Source organism: Mobula birostris, chromosome 1, assembly GCF_030028105.1.
Source record: "Mobula birostris isolate sMobBir1 chromosome 1, sMobBir1.hap1, whole genome shotgun sequence".
Lineage (NCBI taxonomy): Eukaryota > Metazoa > Chordata > Chondrichthyes > Myliobatiformes > Myliobatidae > Mobula > Mobula birostris.
This window is the reverse complement of record NC_092370.1, coordinates 211,379,485-211,395,733: the sequence shown is the minus strand read 5'-3', so window position 1 is coordinate 211,395,733 and position 16,249 is coordinate 211,379,485. Positions and strand designations below refer to the sequence as shown.

At 42.3% G+C, this 16,249-nt stretch overlaps 1 protein-coding gene across 1 annotated transcript in view; it reads right to left on the bottom strand.

Annotated features, from left to right (window-relative positions):
• Positions 1–15,015, bottom strand: part of pole2 (polymerase (DNA directed), epsilon 2) — a 44,079-nt gene extending 29,064 nt beyond the window's left edge. Inside the window, exons 1-4 of the mRNA XM_072283338.1 lie at positions 14,920–15,015; positions 4,696–4,796; positions 3,850–3,925; positions 2,433–2,510 (exon numbers count right to left, since the gene is read on the bottom strand). Of these exons, the coding sequence (XP_072139439.1) occupies positions 2,433–2,510; positions 3,850–3,925; positions 4,696–4,796; positions 14,920–14,984 (320 nt within the window). The 5' untranslated portion in view covers positions 14,985–15,015. The remainder of the gene's footprint in view (positions 1–2,432; positions 2,511–3,849; positions 3,926–4,695; positions 4,797–14,919) is intronic.
• Between the last annotated feature and the right edge of the window lie 1,234 nt (positions 15,016–16,249).

The following is a 16,249-nucleotide window of genomic DNA, read 5'->3' as shown; positions in this document are numbered from 1 at the left end:
TTTGTAGAAAGTCCAAGGCAGAAAGAACTAAAATCATGAAAGGGTTTGACAAGAATAGAGATGGGAAGGATGTTTCCACTTGTAGGGAAAAGCATACTTACAAGTTACCCATACAATATAAAGGCCAGGCAATCCAACAGGGAATTCAGAAGAAACTGTTTTACCCAAAGTGGAACTCACAACCAAGGTGAGTGTTCAAATCATATAACACAGATTGTATGTAAGGGGTACCCAGACAAGCATGGGAGGAGAAACAAGCTGAGAATTATGCTGATAGATTTAGATGCAGAGAGATAGGCAGAAGCATGACTAGAGCATAATCACCAATTTTGTTTGATTGCACTGAAGAAGAAAAGAAGAGCTTATGAAAGGTTAAAAAAAAAACTAGGTAATGATAGAGATCTAGAAGATTATAAGGCTAGCAGGAAGGAGCTTAAAAATGAAATTAGGAGAGCCAGAAGGGCCATGAGAAGGCTTTGGCAGACAGGATTAAGGAAAATCCCAAGGCATTCTACAAGTATGTATAGAGCAAGAGGATAAGATGTGAGAGAATGGAACCAATCAAGTGTGACAGTGGAAAAGTGTGTATGGAACTGAAGGAGATGGGAGAGGTACTTAATGAGTACTTTGCTTCAGTATTCAATACGGAGAAGGATCTTAGGCGATTGTAGGGATGACTTGCAGTGGACTGAAAAGCTTGAGCATGTAGGTATTAAGGAAGAGGATGTGCTGGAGCTTTTGGAAAGCATCAAGTTGGATAAGTCACCAGGACCAGACGGGATGTACCCCAGGCTATCGTGGCAAGCGAGGGAGGAGATTGCTGAGCCTCTGGCGATGATCTTCACATCATCAATGAGAACGAGAAAGGTTCCGGAGGATTGGAGGGTTGTGCATGTTATTTAAGAAGGGCAGTAGGGATAGCCCAGGAAATTATAGACCAGTGAGCCTTACCTCAGTGGTTGGTAAGTTGATGGAGAAGATCCTGAGATGCAGGACTTATGAACATTTGGAGAGGCATAATATGATTAGGAATAGTCAGCATGGCTTTGTCAAACGCAGATTGTGCCTTACGAGCCTGATTGAGTTTTTTGAGGATGTGACTAAACACATTGATGAAGGTAGAGCCGTAGATGTAGTGTATATGGATTTTAGCAAGGCATTTGATAAGGTATCCCATGCAAGGCTTATTGAGAAAGTAAGGAGGCATGGGATCCAAGGGGACATTGCTTTGTGGATCCAGTACTGGCTTGCCCACAGAAAGCAAACAGTGGTAGAAGACGGGTCATATTCTGCATAGATCTGTTCTGGGACCCCGACTCTTTGTGATTTTTATAAATGACCTGGATGAGGAAGTGGAGGGATGGGTTAGTAAATTTGCTGATGACACAAAGGTTGGGGGTGTTGTGGATAGTGTGGAGGGCTGTCAGAGGTTACAGAGGGACACTGATAGGATGCAAAACTGGGCTGAGAAGTGGCAGATGGAGTTCAACCCAGATAAGTGTGAGGTGGTTCATTTTGGTAGGTCAAATATGACAGCAGGATATAGCATTAATGGCAAGACTCTTGGCAGTGTGGAGGATCAGAGGGATCTTGGGGTCCCAGTCCATAGGACACTCAAAGCTGCTATGCAGGTTGACTTTGTGGTTAAGAAGGCATACAGTGCATTGGCCTTCATCAATTGTGGGTTTAAGAGCCCAGAGGTAATGTTGCAGCTATATAGGACCCTGGTCAGACCCCACTTGGAGTACTGTGCTCAATTCTGGTCGCCTCACTACAGGAAGGACGTGGAAACCATAGAAAGGGTGCAGCTGAGATTTACAAGGATATTGCCTGGATTGGGGAGCATGCCTCATGAAAACAGGTTGAGTGAACTCGGCCCTTTCTCCTTGGAGCGACAAAGGATGAGAGATGACCTGACAGGGGTGTACAAGATAACGAGAGGCATTGATCGTGTGGATAGTCAGAGGCTTTTTCCCAGGGCTGAAATGGCTAGCATGAGAGAGCATATTTTTAAGGTGCTTGGAAGCAGGTACAGAGGAGATGTTTGGGGTAAGTTTTCTACGCAGAGAGTGGTGAGTGCGTGGAATGGGCTGCCAGCAGCAGCAGTGGAGGCGGAAGCGATAGGGTCTTTTAAGAGACACCCGGATGGGTACATGGAGCTTGGAAAAATAGAGGGCTATGGGTAAGCCTAGGTAATTCTAAGGAAAGGTCATGTTCGGCACAACTTTGTGGGCCGAAGGGCCTGTATTGTGCTGCAGGTTTTCTATGTTTCTATGAATGCCCTGTTTCTTTACCATACATTCTACCTAAATCAAAAGTTGACTCCAATTCTTACCTATTCTTGAAAGATTAAATCACTATCTTGCAAACTACACTACTCATATAAAATTATTCAGAAGACTGGGCAGAGCATAAAAATAGTCAACACTCACGGTAAAAACTTCTTCCTTTCCGAATTGTAGATATAACGAGGGACATCAAATGCACCAATTATATTGAAAACATGTTCTCTGCAAACATAATTGCGAATTTGCTTATTAAAATTAAAGATACACATTGATGTTATATTTTGTCGAACAGACAAAAATGACATTAGGAGAACTAATCTTCAATGAAGTAAAAGCCAACTTGTTCGCTCCCATTACAATTTGGTCTCCCAATTTACCTTTGCAATTTATCTTAAACCCTATTACAGTCATTTGGCATTTTGAGGTATATGGCAGCAACTAAGGGATTGAAATCAATACTGAAATGGAATGAGAAGCAAGGGCCAAAAATGGGAGACAATCCATACTCTAAAATAAATCTTACCTTAAATTATATTGTGAGGTAAATGAGAAAGCGATATAGATAACAGTTCTGTTTGCTTCATGTGGAGTCCCAATACTTCTACAAATCTCACCTCACTGAAAGAAGCTTCATGCACCTTTGAGTTTACATGACTAATGCTGGATGACCCTAACCATTTGAATGCTGGCTCCTGTGATAACATGGAATTTTATCCCCAATAATAGATCTGCCTTTCCAGGTTGGATCAGTAAATTGGACTGTGGAATACCACAGCCATACTGAACTCAGTTCATAGACAGGAGACATGTCATTGATTCTACCATTTAATGTCACTCGATCCCACATTTTCGCTACCATTTCAGTGTTTTCAAAACTGCAGCTTCTTTGCTTTAAATCCTTGCGTCATTGTTTCTTTTACCCATCTCCTAAAATTGATATCTGTTAGTTGCTGATACATATCCCAGTAGAACTGGTTTTACTTTGTTTACTGAACTATAACATACTGATTGGTAATCTAGAAAATTTACTCTCTATCATCTCTGCTCAAAAAGAAAAGCTTAATTCTTTCCACTGCAATATGACTCAGCATAAAAGAAACTGGAATTGAAAAGCTGTATCAGAAAATGAAAATAACTCTGGGACTAAACTTAAGTAGTCCCTAAATTGGGAGAGCAGGAAGTCTCAGCTTTTACACGTCCGAAATGAGAACAATTTGATCAGACTTTGCGCCATACAAATTTAATCTGCAGTGGACCTTCGCTGTTATTGAAGATACAAATCAAGGTGTGTTTGCTTCCCACCCCTTCCAACACTTTCACCTCGAACACTCAGAATTTCCAACCATCTTACTTATGGGATGCAAATAACCCAATTTTTAAAACCCTAAACCCTTCAACCATTTTAACAAATCATTGGTTCCCAAACTTTTACAACTTTGCTTGAAGGAGGTTAAAGTTTCTCTCAGCATATACTTGTGTGATGTTGATCATTAGAAAACTACTGAGAATGTTATGCACATTTCTTGTCACGAATAATAGGCAAATTTTCCAGTTGGCATACATTGTTTCGTCACACGTCTGACTGCATTCCTGGACCGCTGACTCCACCATTGATTGCTCTATCATGTTACAACTCACTGAAAAACAGAAGAGTACAAATCAAAGGGTTGGCTTTTCTTCCTTTACCTACAATGTTTTGTTTTACAGAATAGGTGGATTTACCGGACCCAAGATCTTGGTGCTCAGCCTGTTCTGGGCTCCCAGATATCCATGATTTTAAATTGCACTCTGTTTTCATCCACCATTAGCAATTGTCACATCTTACCACTACTCCCCCTCAGCCGCACCACCAAACAGCTCTGCTCCCTCTCCTCCTTCACAATGCTCCTTTGGCCAAGCATTTCTTCACGGCCCTGACATTAGTTGATGCCGCAATGTAAAATTTTGTTTTACAATGCTTCATTGAAACATGTCAGCATATTTATTATATTAAAAGCAAGTCCACACTATTGGTATTGTTTACATTTCTACTTACAATAGTGTGCACGCAACTTCCTGGTTGGCATACATTTCATAGTCATAGTCATAGTCATACTTTATTGATCCCAGGGGGAAATTGGTTTTCATTCCCAGGGGGAAATTGGTTTAACTCAAAGGTAAAGAAAGTCACTGTGCAGATCCTGAATTTTGGAATTTCCAGATGTATCCAAGGCTAATTTTCAACATAGATTTACAGATCCAAAAGCAACTCTGGGTCAAATACACCGAATTCCAGAACCTAATTCTTACTATTGCAATCAATGCAAACTTATTTCCATTTTAAAAGATTACAAGAAATCTGAGCCATTCATTTCACTCCACATCAAACTTGGTCCAGAAATGCTCAGTACCTTCAAGAACAACTTACATGGCTGCTTTTCTACTGCATCAATAATACGTTCGATTGTATCTTCAAGCTCTGACTCGCTGACTGATTCCAGGACATCCACGAGAAATTTGGCAGCATTACTGATCAGAGAAATAAAAGCAGAAAATTTTGAAAGTTTTACTAATTACTGGAGGAATGCAGACATAATTCGTTTAGCATTATTAAGATCAGGGCCTTTAGGGATCAAAACGTGGCCTTTGAATGGAGGAAAAGTTCCTAGCAAACTGAAATACAATGCCAATGTTATAGTTGAGGAGGAAGAGTGTGAAATATTAGGTGGGGCAAACTTAATAAGATGAACATACACCATACTCGTGCACTGTTTGTCCCACTCCCATCAGATGGAGGCTACGTAGCATCCACACCAGGACCTTACTTACTGTCCATTATGCTGCTGGCATTTAAGGCATCAATGAAGGTCCTCCATCTCTGATGATGTTCAGGACTTCCTTCATCAAGTCAGTAGCTTTTTCTTGGTTTTCACCACAGTCAGTCATGCAAGCCCTGGGTGGAGACTCAGGAACACTGCCGCACTCAGATGTAGGAAGAATCTTCATTGCTGTTTCCGTAACAATTTATTTTACCAGTTAGGGTTGCTAGCCCTGAGCTGAACCCCGAACCTGGTCTCCCTCTTAGTCTGGCCTCTACCCTTTGACCTATTTGGCATGGGTGACCCTACCAAGAGCCAACATAGTTCTCTGGGTCATTGAGACACGCAAGCCTCCAAACCCTACGACAAGGTTGTGGTTCTCTAGGATGACACCAGGACCACCAAAATCAGTTACTTTCCCCAAGCAGTAAGGCTGATCAACACCTTCACCCACTAACCCACCCCTCCATGCCCTCAACCACCATTACTTTACCATTTTCTGTCAGTCACTGTATGTATAGACACTCCTGTGTCCGAGCATCACTTTATGGGCACACAATCAATCTATTTATACAAGCTGTCTTATGCGTTTATATTTATTGTATTTTTAAATTAGTATTATTGTGTTCCTTATCTTATTATGGGTTTTTTTGTACTGCATCGGAACCAGAGCCACAATTATTTTGTTCTCCTTTTACACGGTGTACAGGAAGTGACATTAAAAAATCTTGAATCTTGAAGGCTGCTTAATCCTGAAAACAGATGAAGAACCAGGCCCATATTAAATATACTGTCATCTGATAAGAGATGCAAAGGAATAGATTTTAGAAACTGATCATCATTTTTTAATCCTTCTAAGCTACAGGAATGATCCCAATGCTACTAATGTACATTTTATTTAAAATGGAAGAGAGGAATCAAGTTTAAGAGTGAAGGGCAAATTACTGCAATCAATCCTTAAGAAAGGTATAGACATTTATTTAGAAGGGACATTGAATGTGAATTTGTCAAGGGAAAGTTTTGCTCAACTAACTTGAAACAGCTTTTTTCTTGAGGAAGTAACAAGGAAAAGTCGATGAGATCAATGCACATAATGTAGTCTACATGGATTTTACCAAAACTCACAAGTCCAAGATGGCAAGCTTGTGTAACAGGTAAAGTTCCTGGATTTTCATAGGAGAGTGTTGTGATGGTCTAGGGACCAGGATCTGATCACGACCTCTGGTATTGTTAATACAAAGCTTGCATGTTCTTTCTATGATATGCAAGAAAGGATATCTTGCATATCATAGAAAGGACCTGGTCCCAACATATCGATGCAGTTATTAAGAAGGCAAGACAGCGGCTATACTTCATTAGGAATTTGAAGAGATCTGGTATGTCAACAAACACACTCAAAAACCGTGGTGAGCATTCTGACAGGCTGCATCACGATCTGGTATGGGCGGGGGCTACAGCACAGGACCAAAAGAAGCTGCAGAGGGTCGTAAGTTTTGTTGGTTCCATCTTGGGTGCTAGCCTACAAAGTACCCAGGACATCTTCAGGGAGTGGTGTCTCAGAAAGGCAGTGTCCATTATTAAGGACCTCCAGCACCCAGGGCATGCCCTTTTCTCACTGTTACCATCAGGTAGGAGGTATAGAAGCCTGAAGGCACACATTCAGTGATTCAGGAACAGCTTCTTCCTCTCTGCCATCCAATTCCTAAATGGACATTGAACCCTTGGACACAATCTCACTTTTTTAATAATAATTATTTCTGTTTTTTGCACGATTTTTAATCTATTCAATACACATATACTGTAATTGATGTACTTATTTATTATTTTATTGTTTTTTTTCTATATTATGTATTGCATTGAACTGCTGCTGCTAAGTTATCAAATTTCATGACAAATGCCGGTGATAATAAAGCTGATTCTGATTCTGACTACATCGATTTCCACTAGGGGCTGCCATTTCCTCCCGCAGCCCAAAAGATGTTCGAGTATGCAAGTTATCCTTCAGTGTAGGTTAATGGCAAAATAAATCACAGGAGAATTTATGAGCACGTAGAAGAACAAGCTGTGGGGCCTAGGGGAAATTGGAGAGGAGGAATGGGACTGAGGTCTGCGCCCCAGGATCCTGAACATGCTCGATGCTTTCTTCTTTGGTTATGAACAAGCCGAAGATAAGAAACTGGATCTAAAATCGCCTCAGCAGAAAGGTACAGTAATTGTAATTTTTGATGGGCTGTTACCAGTGTGATTTCACTGTGCTCAGTACCCATTTCCTTGGTTACATTGTATACTGCTGATATAGAGTTGTCTGAAAGCACAGTAAAGAGGCTTACAGCAAATGGCCATGTTAATTATGACGAGACAGACTTTGAACTAGAGAAATGTATAGAAAAGTGGCATGTGAAATTCAGTCCAGGTAAGTGTGAGGCAATGCAAAATAAGTACCAGGATAACGATCACTAAGGAGAAATGGAGAGACCTTGTATATGTACAAATCCTTAAGGTGGATCAATAAGGTGGTTAAAACAGTGTATTGAGTGCTTTCTCATATGAGGTGAGAGGCAGAAGACAGGAGTAGGGGGTTTGAAAGAACCGTACACAGTACAGGGCTAGCTAGACCATATTACTGAAAGATTACACTGGGGAGAGTATAGAGGATGCTTAGAAGGACATCGCTAGGATTGGTCAATTATAGCAGTGATCCCCAACCACTGGGCCGCGAAGAAACGATATGATTTGGCGATATGAAACCATATGAGTCAGCTGTACTTTTCCTCATTCCCTGTCATGCACTGTTGAACTTGAACAACGACCTCCCCCCCCACCCCATTGGCCGGTCTGCAAGAGCAATATTAAACCGGTCCGCGGTGCAAAAAAAGGTTGGGGACCCCTGAATTATAGGCTGAGGAAAGTAAGGCCTATGAAATTATGGGGGACCTGGGTGGATTACCACCCTTTACCCATTCTCACTGATTTTGTAACACCATCAGTGCCCAAGCTGGCCCGTTGTACAGGATACGATTGCCAGACTGTGCCTGCAGCAAGTACTGAGTGAACCACACAGGGCATACTTTTACTTGACTTTGTCCTTGTCTATCTACTACTGACAGATACATCAATCCATGACAGCATTGGTAGGAGAGATCACTGCACAAATGTTGAGGAGATATTAGTCCCATCATGTGTCCTAACATCAAAATGAGATGAACTCAAACCATATTCCAAACTCAAAATGAGGCAGTCATGGTCAGCTCTGGAACATCAGTAACTCCAGCGTTGTATCCAGAATGTCTGTCAGTCAGTGGAGAGTATATTAGCTGTTGCATCATGGCTGGTGTGGAAACGCCGATGCCCAGGAACGGAAATGGCCGCAGAAAGTGGTGGATGCGGCCCAGTCCATCACAGGCAAATCTCTCCCCACCACTGAGAGCACTGCCACAAGAAAGCAGCATCTATCAAAGACCCACACCATCTATGCCATGCTCCCTTCCCGCTAATACCATTGAACAGGAGATACGGAAGTCTTAGGTCCCACACAACTAGATCCAAGAACAGGTACTACTCTATAGCCATCAGGCTCCTGAACCAGCGTGGATAACTTTATGCACCACCACTCTGAACTGATTCTACAACCTGCGCACTCACTTTCAGGGACTCACGCTGTTAGTATTACTTTATTTATTTATACAGTTTTGTCTTCTTTTGCACATTGGTTGTTTGACTGTGTTTATCTACAGCTTTTCATGAAATTCCATTGTATTTCCTCCCCCCCATAAATGACTGTAAGAAAATGAATCACAAGGCAGTATATAGTAACATGCACAATAAGTTCTTTGATAATCAATTTACTTTGGACGTTTGAACTTTGAACTCTTGATTCACTGTCATCAAGGAGCCAAAATGTCCATCCTTGGTCAACTAAGTTTTGTAGTGAGGCACGGAAGGAGCTGCAGCAGGTATGAAGTCTCAAAGAGAAGCTGCACGTGCAGATGTACAAGAAACAGAACCAGACAATCCCATAACCAACAGACCAGATGAAAGCTCTGCAGTCCTCCCACTTGGAATTATGACTTTGTGATCAATCAAACAAAAGCCAACTTGTAAAACATTTAAATCCTGAATGATGTTGGGATCCAGCATGTGAGTATGAAAGACATGGCTGAAACAGTTGTGATCAATTTTAGGCAGAAACATCGAGTAGATGATCTAACTCAGCCGCCATCCTGGATACATAACACCTACTTTCACAGAACACAGTATCCAGCCAATTCAATCCATTCCTAGAAAGCACTGAAGACAGCAAACGATATGGGCCCAAACAACAACCTGGATGCAATACTGATCACCTACCCTATAGGACCAGCTACACCTCTAATCATGCTCTTCCAGTACAACTAAAATACTGTGACCAACTTAATAATGTGAAAAATTGCCTAAGTATGCACTGTTTATAAAAATAGGGCAAATTTATCTAGCTAACTTCCAGTCTACTATTAATCATTAGCAAAATGATATAAAGCGTCATCAGTAGGGGCTGTCGTTCAAAGGTTTACTTTGTTGTCAAAGTATGCATGTACAATATAACTCTGATATTCGTCTTCCCCAGTTAGCCATGAAATAGAGAAAACCTGTGGGTATTGTGCAAGAACACATCACCCCATCGCACGAAAAAGAAAAACAAACTAAACTTGCAAACCCCAACCCCCCTGCCTCTCCCCCACACAAAAAACAAACAGATGGCTCACACGGGAAAAAAAAAAGGCGGCTAGAACATTAAACCCCAACCCCCTCCCTCACACAAAAACCAACTGATCACCCACATGGAAAATGGCAGCCAGAACACCAAACCCCAAATCCCCAATGATCATCAATAATCTGCTTGCAGTTACTTGGTTTCTCCAAGGTCAGTTAGATCCAGGCCTCACTGGCCAAAACAGAATTCTAGAGGAAAGACTGAATGCACTTGATGCAAAGGCAGCATTTGATTACTCATAGCATTAAAGAGCACGAGCACAATGAGGGAAAACAATCCAATGGTTGGAGATTTACCTCAAAAAAGGGAACATGATGGTGATTGTTGGAGGTTAATCATCCCAGTCAAGATATTGCTGCAGGAGTTCCCCCTGTATACTATCCAAAGCACACGTATCTTCATCTATCTTCCACAAGAAGATAAAAAGTGAGGATGTCCACTGATGATTGCACACTCCTTAAAAAGCAAAGTAACCCAAGCCGATACACAGCAAGACTTAAAACAGCGTTCAGGCATTGGCTGATAAATAGCATCTAATATTCAGAATCAGAAGCAGGTTTATTATCACCAGCATGTGTCATGAAATTTGTTAACTTAGCAGCAGAAGTTCAATGCAATACATAATATAGAAGAAAAAAACAAAATAAAATAATAATTATAAATAATCAATTACAGTATACGTATATTGAATAGATTAAAAATCATGCAAAAAACAGAAATAATACACATTAAAAAAGTGAGGTAGTGTCCAAGGGTTCAATGTCCATTCAGGAATCGGATGGCAGAAGGGAAGAAGCTGTTCCTGAATCACTGAGTGTGTGCCTTCAGGCTTCTGTACCTCCTACCAGATGGTAACAGTGAAAAAAGGGCATGCCCTGGGTGCTGGAGGTCCTTAATAATGCACGCTGCCTTTCTGAGACACCGCTCCTTGAAGATGTCCTGGGTACTTTGTAGGCTAGTACCCAAGATAGCGCTGACTAGATTTACAACCTTCTGCAGCTTCTCTGCAGTTGCCACCCCCCCCATACCAAACAGTGACGCAACATTAATGTCCCCGTACCCTTCACCGCTGAGACCAACTGTTAACATTCTATGGGTCACCAATGACCAGAAACTCACCTGGACACGCTGCACAAATACCTTAACTAATGAGCAGATCAGAAGCTGGGTATCCTCCAGCAAGATCTGCTGTATCTTACAGTCTATGTGACTCATCTTGTGATCCCAAAAGCCTTATTGTCACCTATATGACACACCAGGGGCATAAAGGAATATTTTCCATTTGTCTGGATGAGTGCAACTCCAAGAAGCTCTACACTATCACTATCCAAGACAAAGAAGCCTACAAAATGCCTTCAATATTCTAACTCCTAGCAAACAAACACATTACCAAACACCAGACCCTGGGAGTCAATGTCTCCTTTCGCAACTGGATCCTTGACTTCCAGGCCGACAGACCACAATCAGAAAGGATAGACAGGAACAGCTCTCCCATGATTATTCTAAACACCGGTGCTCCACAAGTTTGTGTCTGCAGCTCTCTACTCTACTCCCTGTACCCTCCAGGCCGTGTGGCCAGATTCTGCCCTAACTCCATCTACAGGTTTGGAAATGATACTACTGTCATGGGACACATCTCAAATAACAATAAGTCAGAGTACAGGAAGGAGGCAGAGAGCCTGGTGACATGGTGTCATGACAACAACGTTTCCCTCAATGTCAGCAAAACGGAAGAGCAGGTCATTGACTTAGGGGGGTGGGCTGGGGGGGGGTTGACATGATCCTGTCTACGTCAGCAGTGTTGAGGTTGAGAGTTGAGTTCTTCACGTTCCTAGTAGTAAACATAACAAAAGCCTTTGCTAGCCCAGCCACGTTGATGTTACAGCTATTAAAGCTCTTCAACACCTCTACTTCCTCAGGAGGCAAAAGAAATTTGGCATGTCTCAGTCGACCCTTACCAATTTGTATCTATGCACCTGCAGAACCACTTCTACGTAGAAGATACAAAAGCACATACCACCAGGCTCAAGGATAGCTCCTATCCTACTGTTATTAAATTGTTAACAGACCTCTTGTAGAATAAGATGGAGTCTTGACCTCACCATCTATCTCATTATGATCTTGCACTACATTGTTTACCTACACTCTACCTTCTTTGTAGTTTTTACGGTTTATTCTGCATTGTAATTGTTTTATCTTGCTCTACCTCAATGCATTGTCTGATTATTTGACCTGTATAAACAGTATGTAAGACAAGCTTTTCACTGTATCTTGGTATATGTGACAATAAACTAATACCAAAACTTGACACATTCCCCATTGATCTGTTTAAGTATTCATTCTCTCCACCACTGGTTCAGTATACAATGCTGGGGTTAAATGATGGGGCTTCCCAACCAATTGAAATTATAGTTAATTCATTAAACCTACTAAGTTCAGTAGACAGAGTACCTGGTAAGGGTCTGAAAACTTGTGCCAACCAACTGGCAGGGGGTGTTCGAAGACATTTTTAATCTCTCATTGCTATAGCCAGAAGTTTCTACCTACTTCAAAAAGGGCAAAACTTATACCAGTGCCCAAGAAGAGCAGGGTAAGCTGCCTTAATGACTATTGTCCAGTAGCACTCACATCTACAGTGATGAAGTGCTTTGAGAGGTTGGTTATGGTTAGAATCAACTCCTGTCTCAGCAAGTACCTGTACCCACTGCAACTTGCTTAACACCACAATAGGTCTACAGCAGACATGATCTCATTGGCTCTCCATGCAGTCTTGGATCACCTCCTGAACAATACAAATACCTATGTCAGGATGCTGTTCATTTCAGCTCAGCATTTAACACCATCATTCCTACAGCTTTGATTGAAAAGCTCCAAAATCTGGGCCTCTGTACCTCCCTGTGCAACTGGATCTTCAACTTCCTAACTGGACGACCACAATATGTACAGACTGGAAGTAACGTCTCCACCTCACTGACAACCAAAACTGGTGCACCTCAGGAAAGAGTGCCTGCTTAGCCCACAACACCCTCTCTCTACACCCATGACTGTCTGGCTAGGTATAGCTCAAATGCCATCTATAAATTTGCTGATGATAAAACCATTGTTGGCAGAATTTTAGATGTGACAAGAGGGCCTACAGGAGCGAGTTAAATCAGCTAGTGGAGTGGTGTTGCAGCAACAACCTGGCACTCAACGTCAGTACGACCAGAGAGCTGATTGTGGACTTCAGAAAGGGTAAGATGAGGGAACACACACTAGACCTCACAGGGGGATCAGAAGTGGAAAGAGTGAGCAATTTCAAGTTCCTGTGTGTCAACATCTCTGAGGATCTATCCTGGGCCAACATATCGATGCAGCTACAAAGAAGACACGACAGTGGCTATATTTCATTCAGAGTTTGAAGAGATTTGGTAGGTCACCAAAGACACTTGCAAATTTCTACTATGGAACCGTGGAGAGCATTCTAACTGGCTGCATCACCATCTCTTATGGCAGGCTACTTCACAGGATCAAAATAAGCTGCAGAGAATTGTAAACTAGTCAACTCCATCATGAGCACTAACCTCTGTGGCATTTAGACATCTTTAAGGAGCAATGCCTCAAAAAGGCAGCACCCATCATTAAGGACCCCCATCACATGCCCTGTTCTCATTGCTACCATCAAGGAGGTACAAGAGCTCAAAGGCACACCTTCAGCGATTCTGGAACAGCTTCTTCCCTTCCACCATCGTTTTCTGAATGGGCATTGAATCCATGAACAGCACCACACTTCTGTTTATTTTTATACTATTCATTTAACTATTATATATATTTTCCTTGTGGGCACATGGCCAAGTGGTTAAGGCGTTCGACTAGCGATCTTAAGGTCATGAGTTCGAGCCCCAGCCGAGGCAGCGTGTTGTGTCCTTGAGCAAGGCACTTAATCATACAGTGCTCTGCGACAACACTGGTGCCAAGCTGTATGGGTCCTAATGCCTTTCCCTTGGACAACATCACTGTCGTGGAGAGGGGAGACTTGCAGCATGGGCAGCTGCCGGTCTTCCACACAACCTTGCCTAGGCCTGCACCCTGGAGAGTGAAGACTTTCCAGGCGCAGATCCATGGTCTCGCAAGACTAACGGATGCGTAAGAATATATTTTTCTCAACCCTTATGGACGGTGTGTATGTGCATTTTTCTTTCAATCTTGGGTCCTCTACCAGAGGCCTGGGAGCTTGAGGATTTGGCACAGTATCCTGTTGTTCCTAGTAGAGAGCTCTTTTGAACTGAGATCTTAGCTGTTGTTCCCAGGATTTGTTGGAGCCACTGGGAGAGTGCGCTTATCACCACCAGGATTACTCTGCCTTTAACCTTCCACATCCTTTCTATCTGCTCTTCCAAGCCCTGGTATTTCTCCAGTTTCTCATATTCTTTCTTCCCGATGTTACTGTCATTCGGGATTGCCACATCTATTACTATTGTTTTCTTCTGCTCCTTGTCCAGTATTACTATGTAATATATACATACACACACTATAATTTACTTTTTTTTCCTCTATTATTATGTACTGCCTTGTAATGTTGCCGCAAAAGACAACACATTTTACGACATATGCTAGTGATATTAACCCTGCTTCTGATTCAAGAAGACAACCAGCACCTTTCAATGGCAACTGCGGATGGGCAATAACTCCTTGACAGCAATGACCAGACTCTGGAAAACTAACAAAACATTTGAAGTAATTTAGTCTGATTACTCTGCGCCAAAGGTCACCTGTGTTATATTTTCGCTTAGTTCGCATTGATATACTGTAATCACCACACATACACAAGGAGAGAGAACGGCAGTCGCCTCACACTATGAAGAAAGAACAATGGGTTCTACAATTAATACGTCGCCTGAGAACTCGCTTATATTTCAACAAAGACAAAACTCCTCGCAATTAATTAGGAATTTGTATGGACTCAAGTATTTAATTACATTCGGGAGCGAGTCCCAATAAGTAAAAATAAACCGCTTTATCGCCTACTGAAAAGTCTTTGCTAATACGGATGAATAATCTATGACATTTACAGATATAGCCTTTTGGAATATTCTCCACTTACGATCTCAGAATTAATCCGTGCATTTTAAAAGCAGCCGAAACTTTACTCTTCACTTGAGACGCCATCCTGCAGCTTTGGCGCCAAACTGCAGCCTCCGTCACGACAGAGAGCGTAGTGGGAGAGAGCGCCACCCCCGTTCATTCATAAACTGTCACCCCGGCCCCAGCCGCCTCTCATTGATGCCATGTAGACTCGCCGAGTCTGAGTTCAACATGAATGGAATTCCCATCCCCTTGATGTGCGACCACTTCTACAGGTAAGTGTATATTTAGGGATTTAGTTAAATGCCATATGACTAAGATAAAGAGGAAAATGTGGTTTCTAGTTGTGTAAGAAATTAAACATATTTGGTAATTGAATAGAATTGAGTTGACTTTATTACTTACATCCTTCATATACACGAGGAGTAAAAATGCTTACGTTACGTCTCCACCTAAATGTGCAATGTGCAATTTACAGTAATTTATAATAAATAGCCTGTGCAACAGGACGGTCAATATAGCATAGAAATATAATTGTATCAGCGTGAATTAATCAGTTTGATGGCCTGGTGGTAGAAGCTGTCCTGGGGTCTGTTGGTCCTGGCTTTTATGCTGTGATACTGTTTCCTGGATGGTAGTAGCTGGAACAGTTTGTGGTTGGGGTGACTCAGGTCCCCAATGATCCTTTGGGCCCTTTTTACACACCTGTTTTTGTAAATGTCCTGAATAGTGGGAAGTTCACATCCACAGATGCGCTGGGCTGTCCGCATCACTCTCTGCAGAGTCCTGCAATTGAGAGAAGTACAGTTCCCATACCAGGCAGTGATGCAGTCAGTCAAGGTGCTCTCAATTGTGCCCCTGTAGAAAGTTCTGAGGATTTGGGGGCCCATACCAAACTTCTTCAACGGTCCGAGGTGGAAGAGGCACTGTTGTGCCTTTTTCACCACACAGCCGGTAGGTGCAGACCACGTGAGATCCTTGGTGATGTTTTTGCCGAGGAACTTAAAGCTGTTCACCCTCTCAACCCCAGATCCATTCATGTCAATAGGGGTTAGCCCGTCTCCACTCCTCCTGTAATCCACAACCAGCTCCTTTGTTTTTGAGACATTGAGGGAGAGGTTGTTTTCTTGACACCACTGTGTCGGGGTAATAACTTTTTCTCTGTAGGCTGCCCAATTATTATTTGAGACCAGGGCAATCAATGTAGTATCGTCAATGAATTTAATTAGCATATTGGAGCTGTGGGTGGTGACACAGTCATGGGTATACAGAGAGTAAAGGAAGGGGCTTAGGACACAGCCCTGAGGGCACCTGTGTTGAGGGTCAGAGGGGTAGAGGTGAGGGAGCGT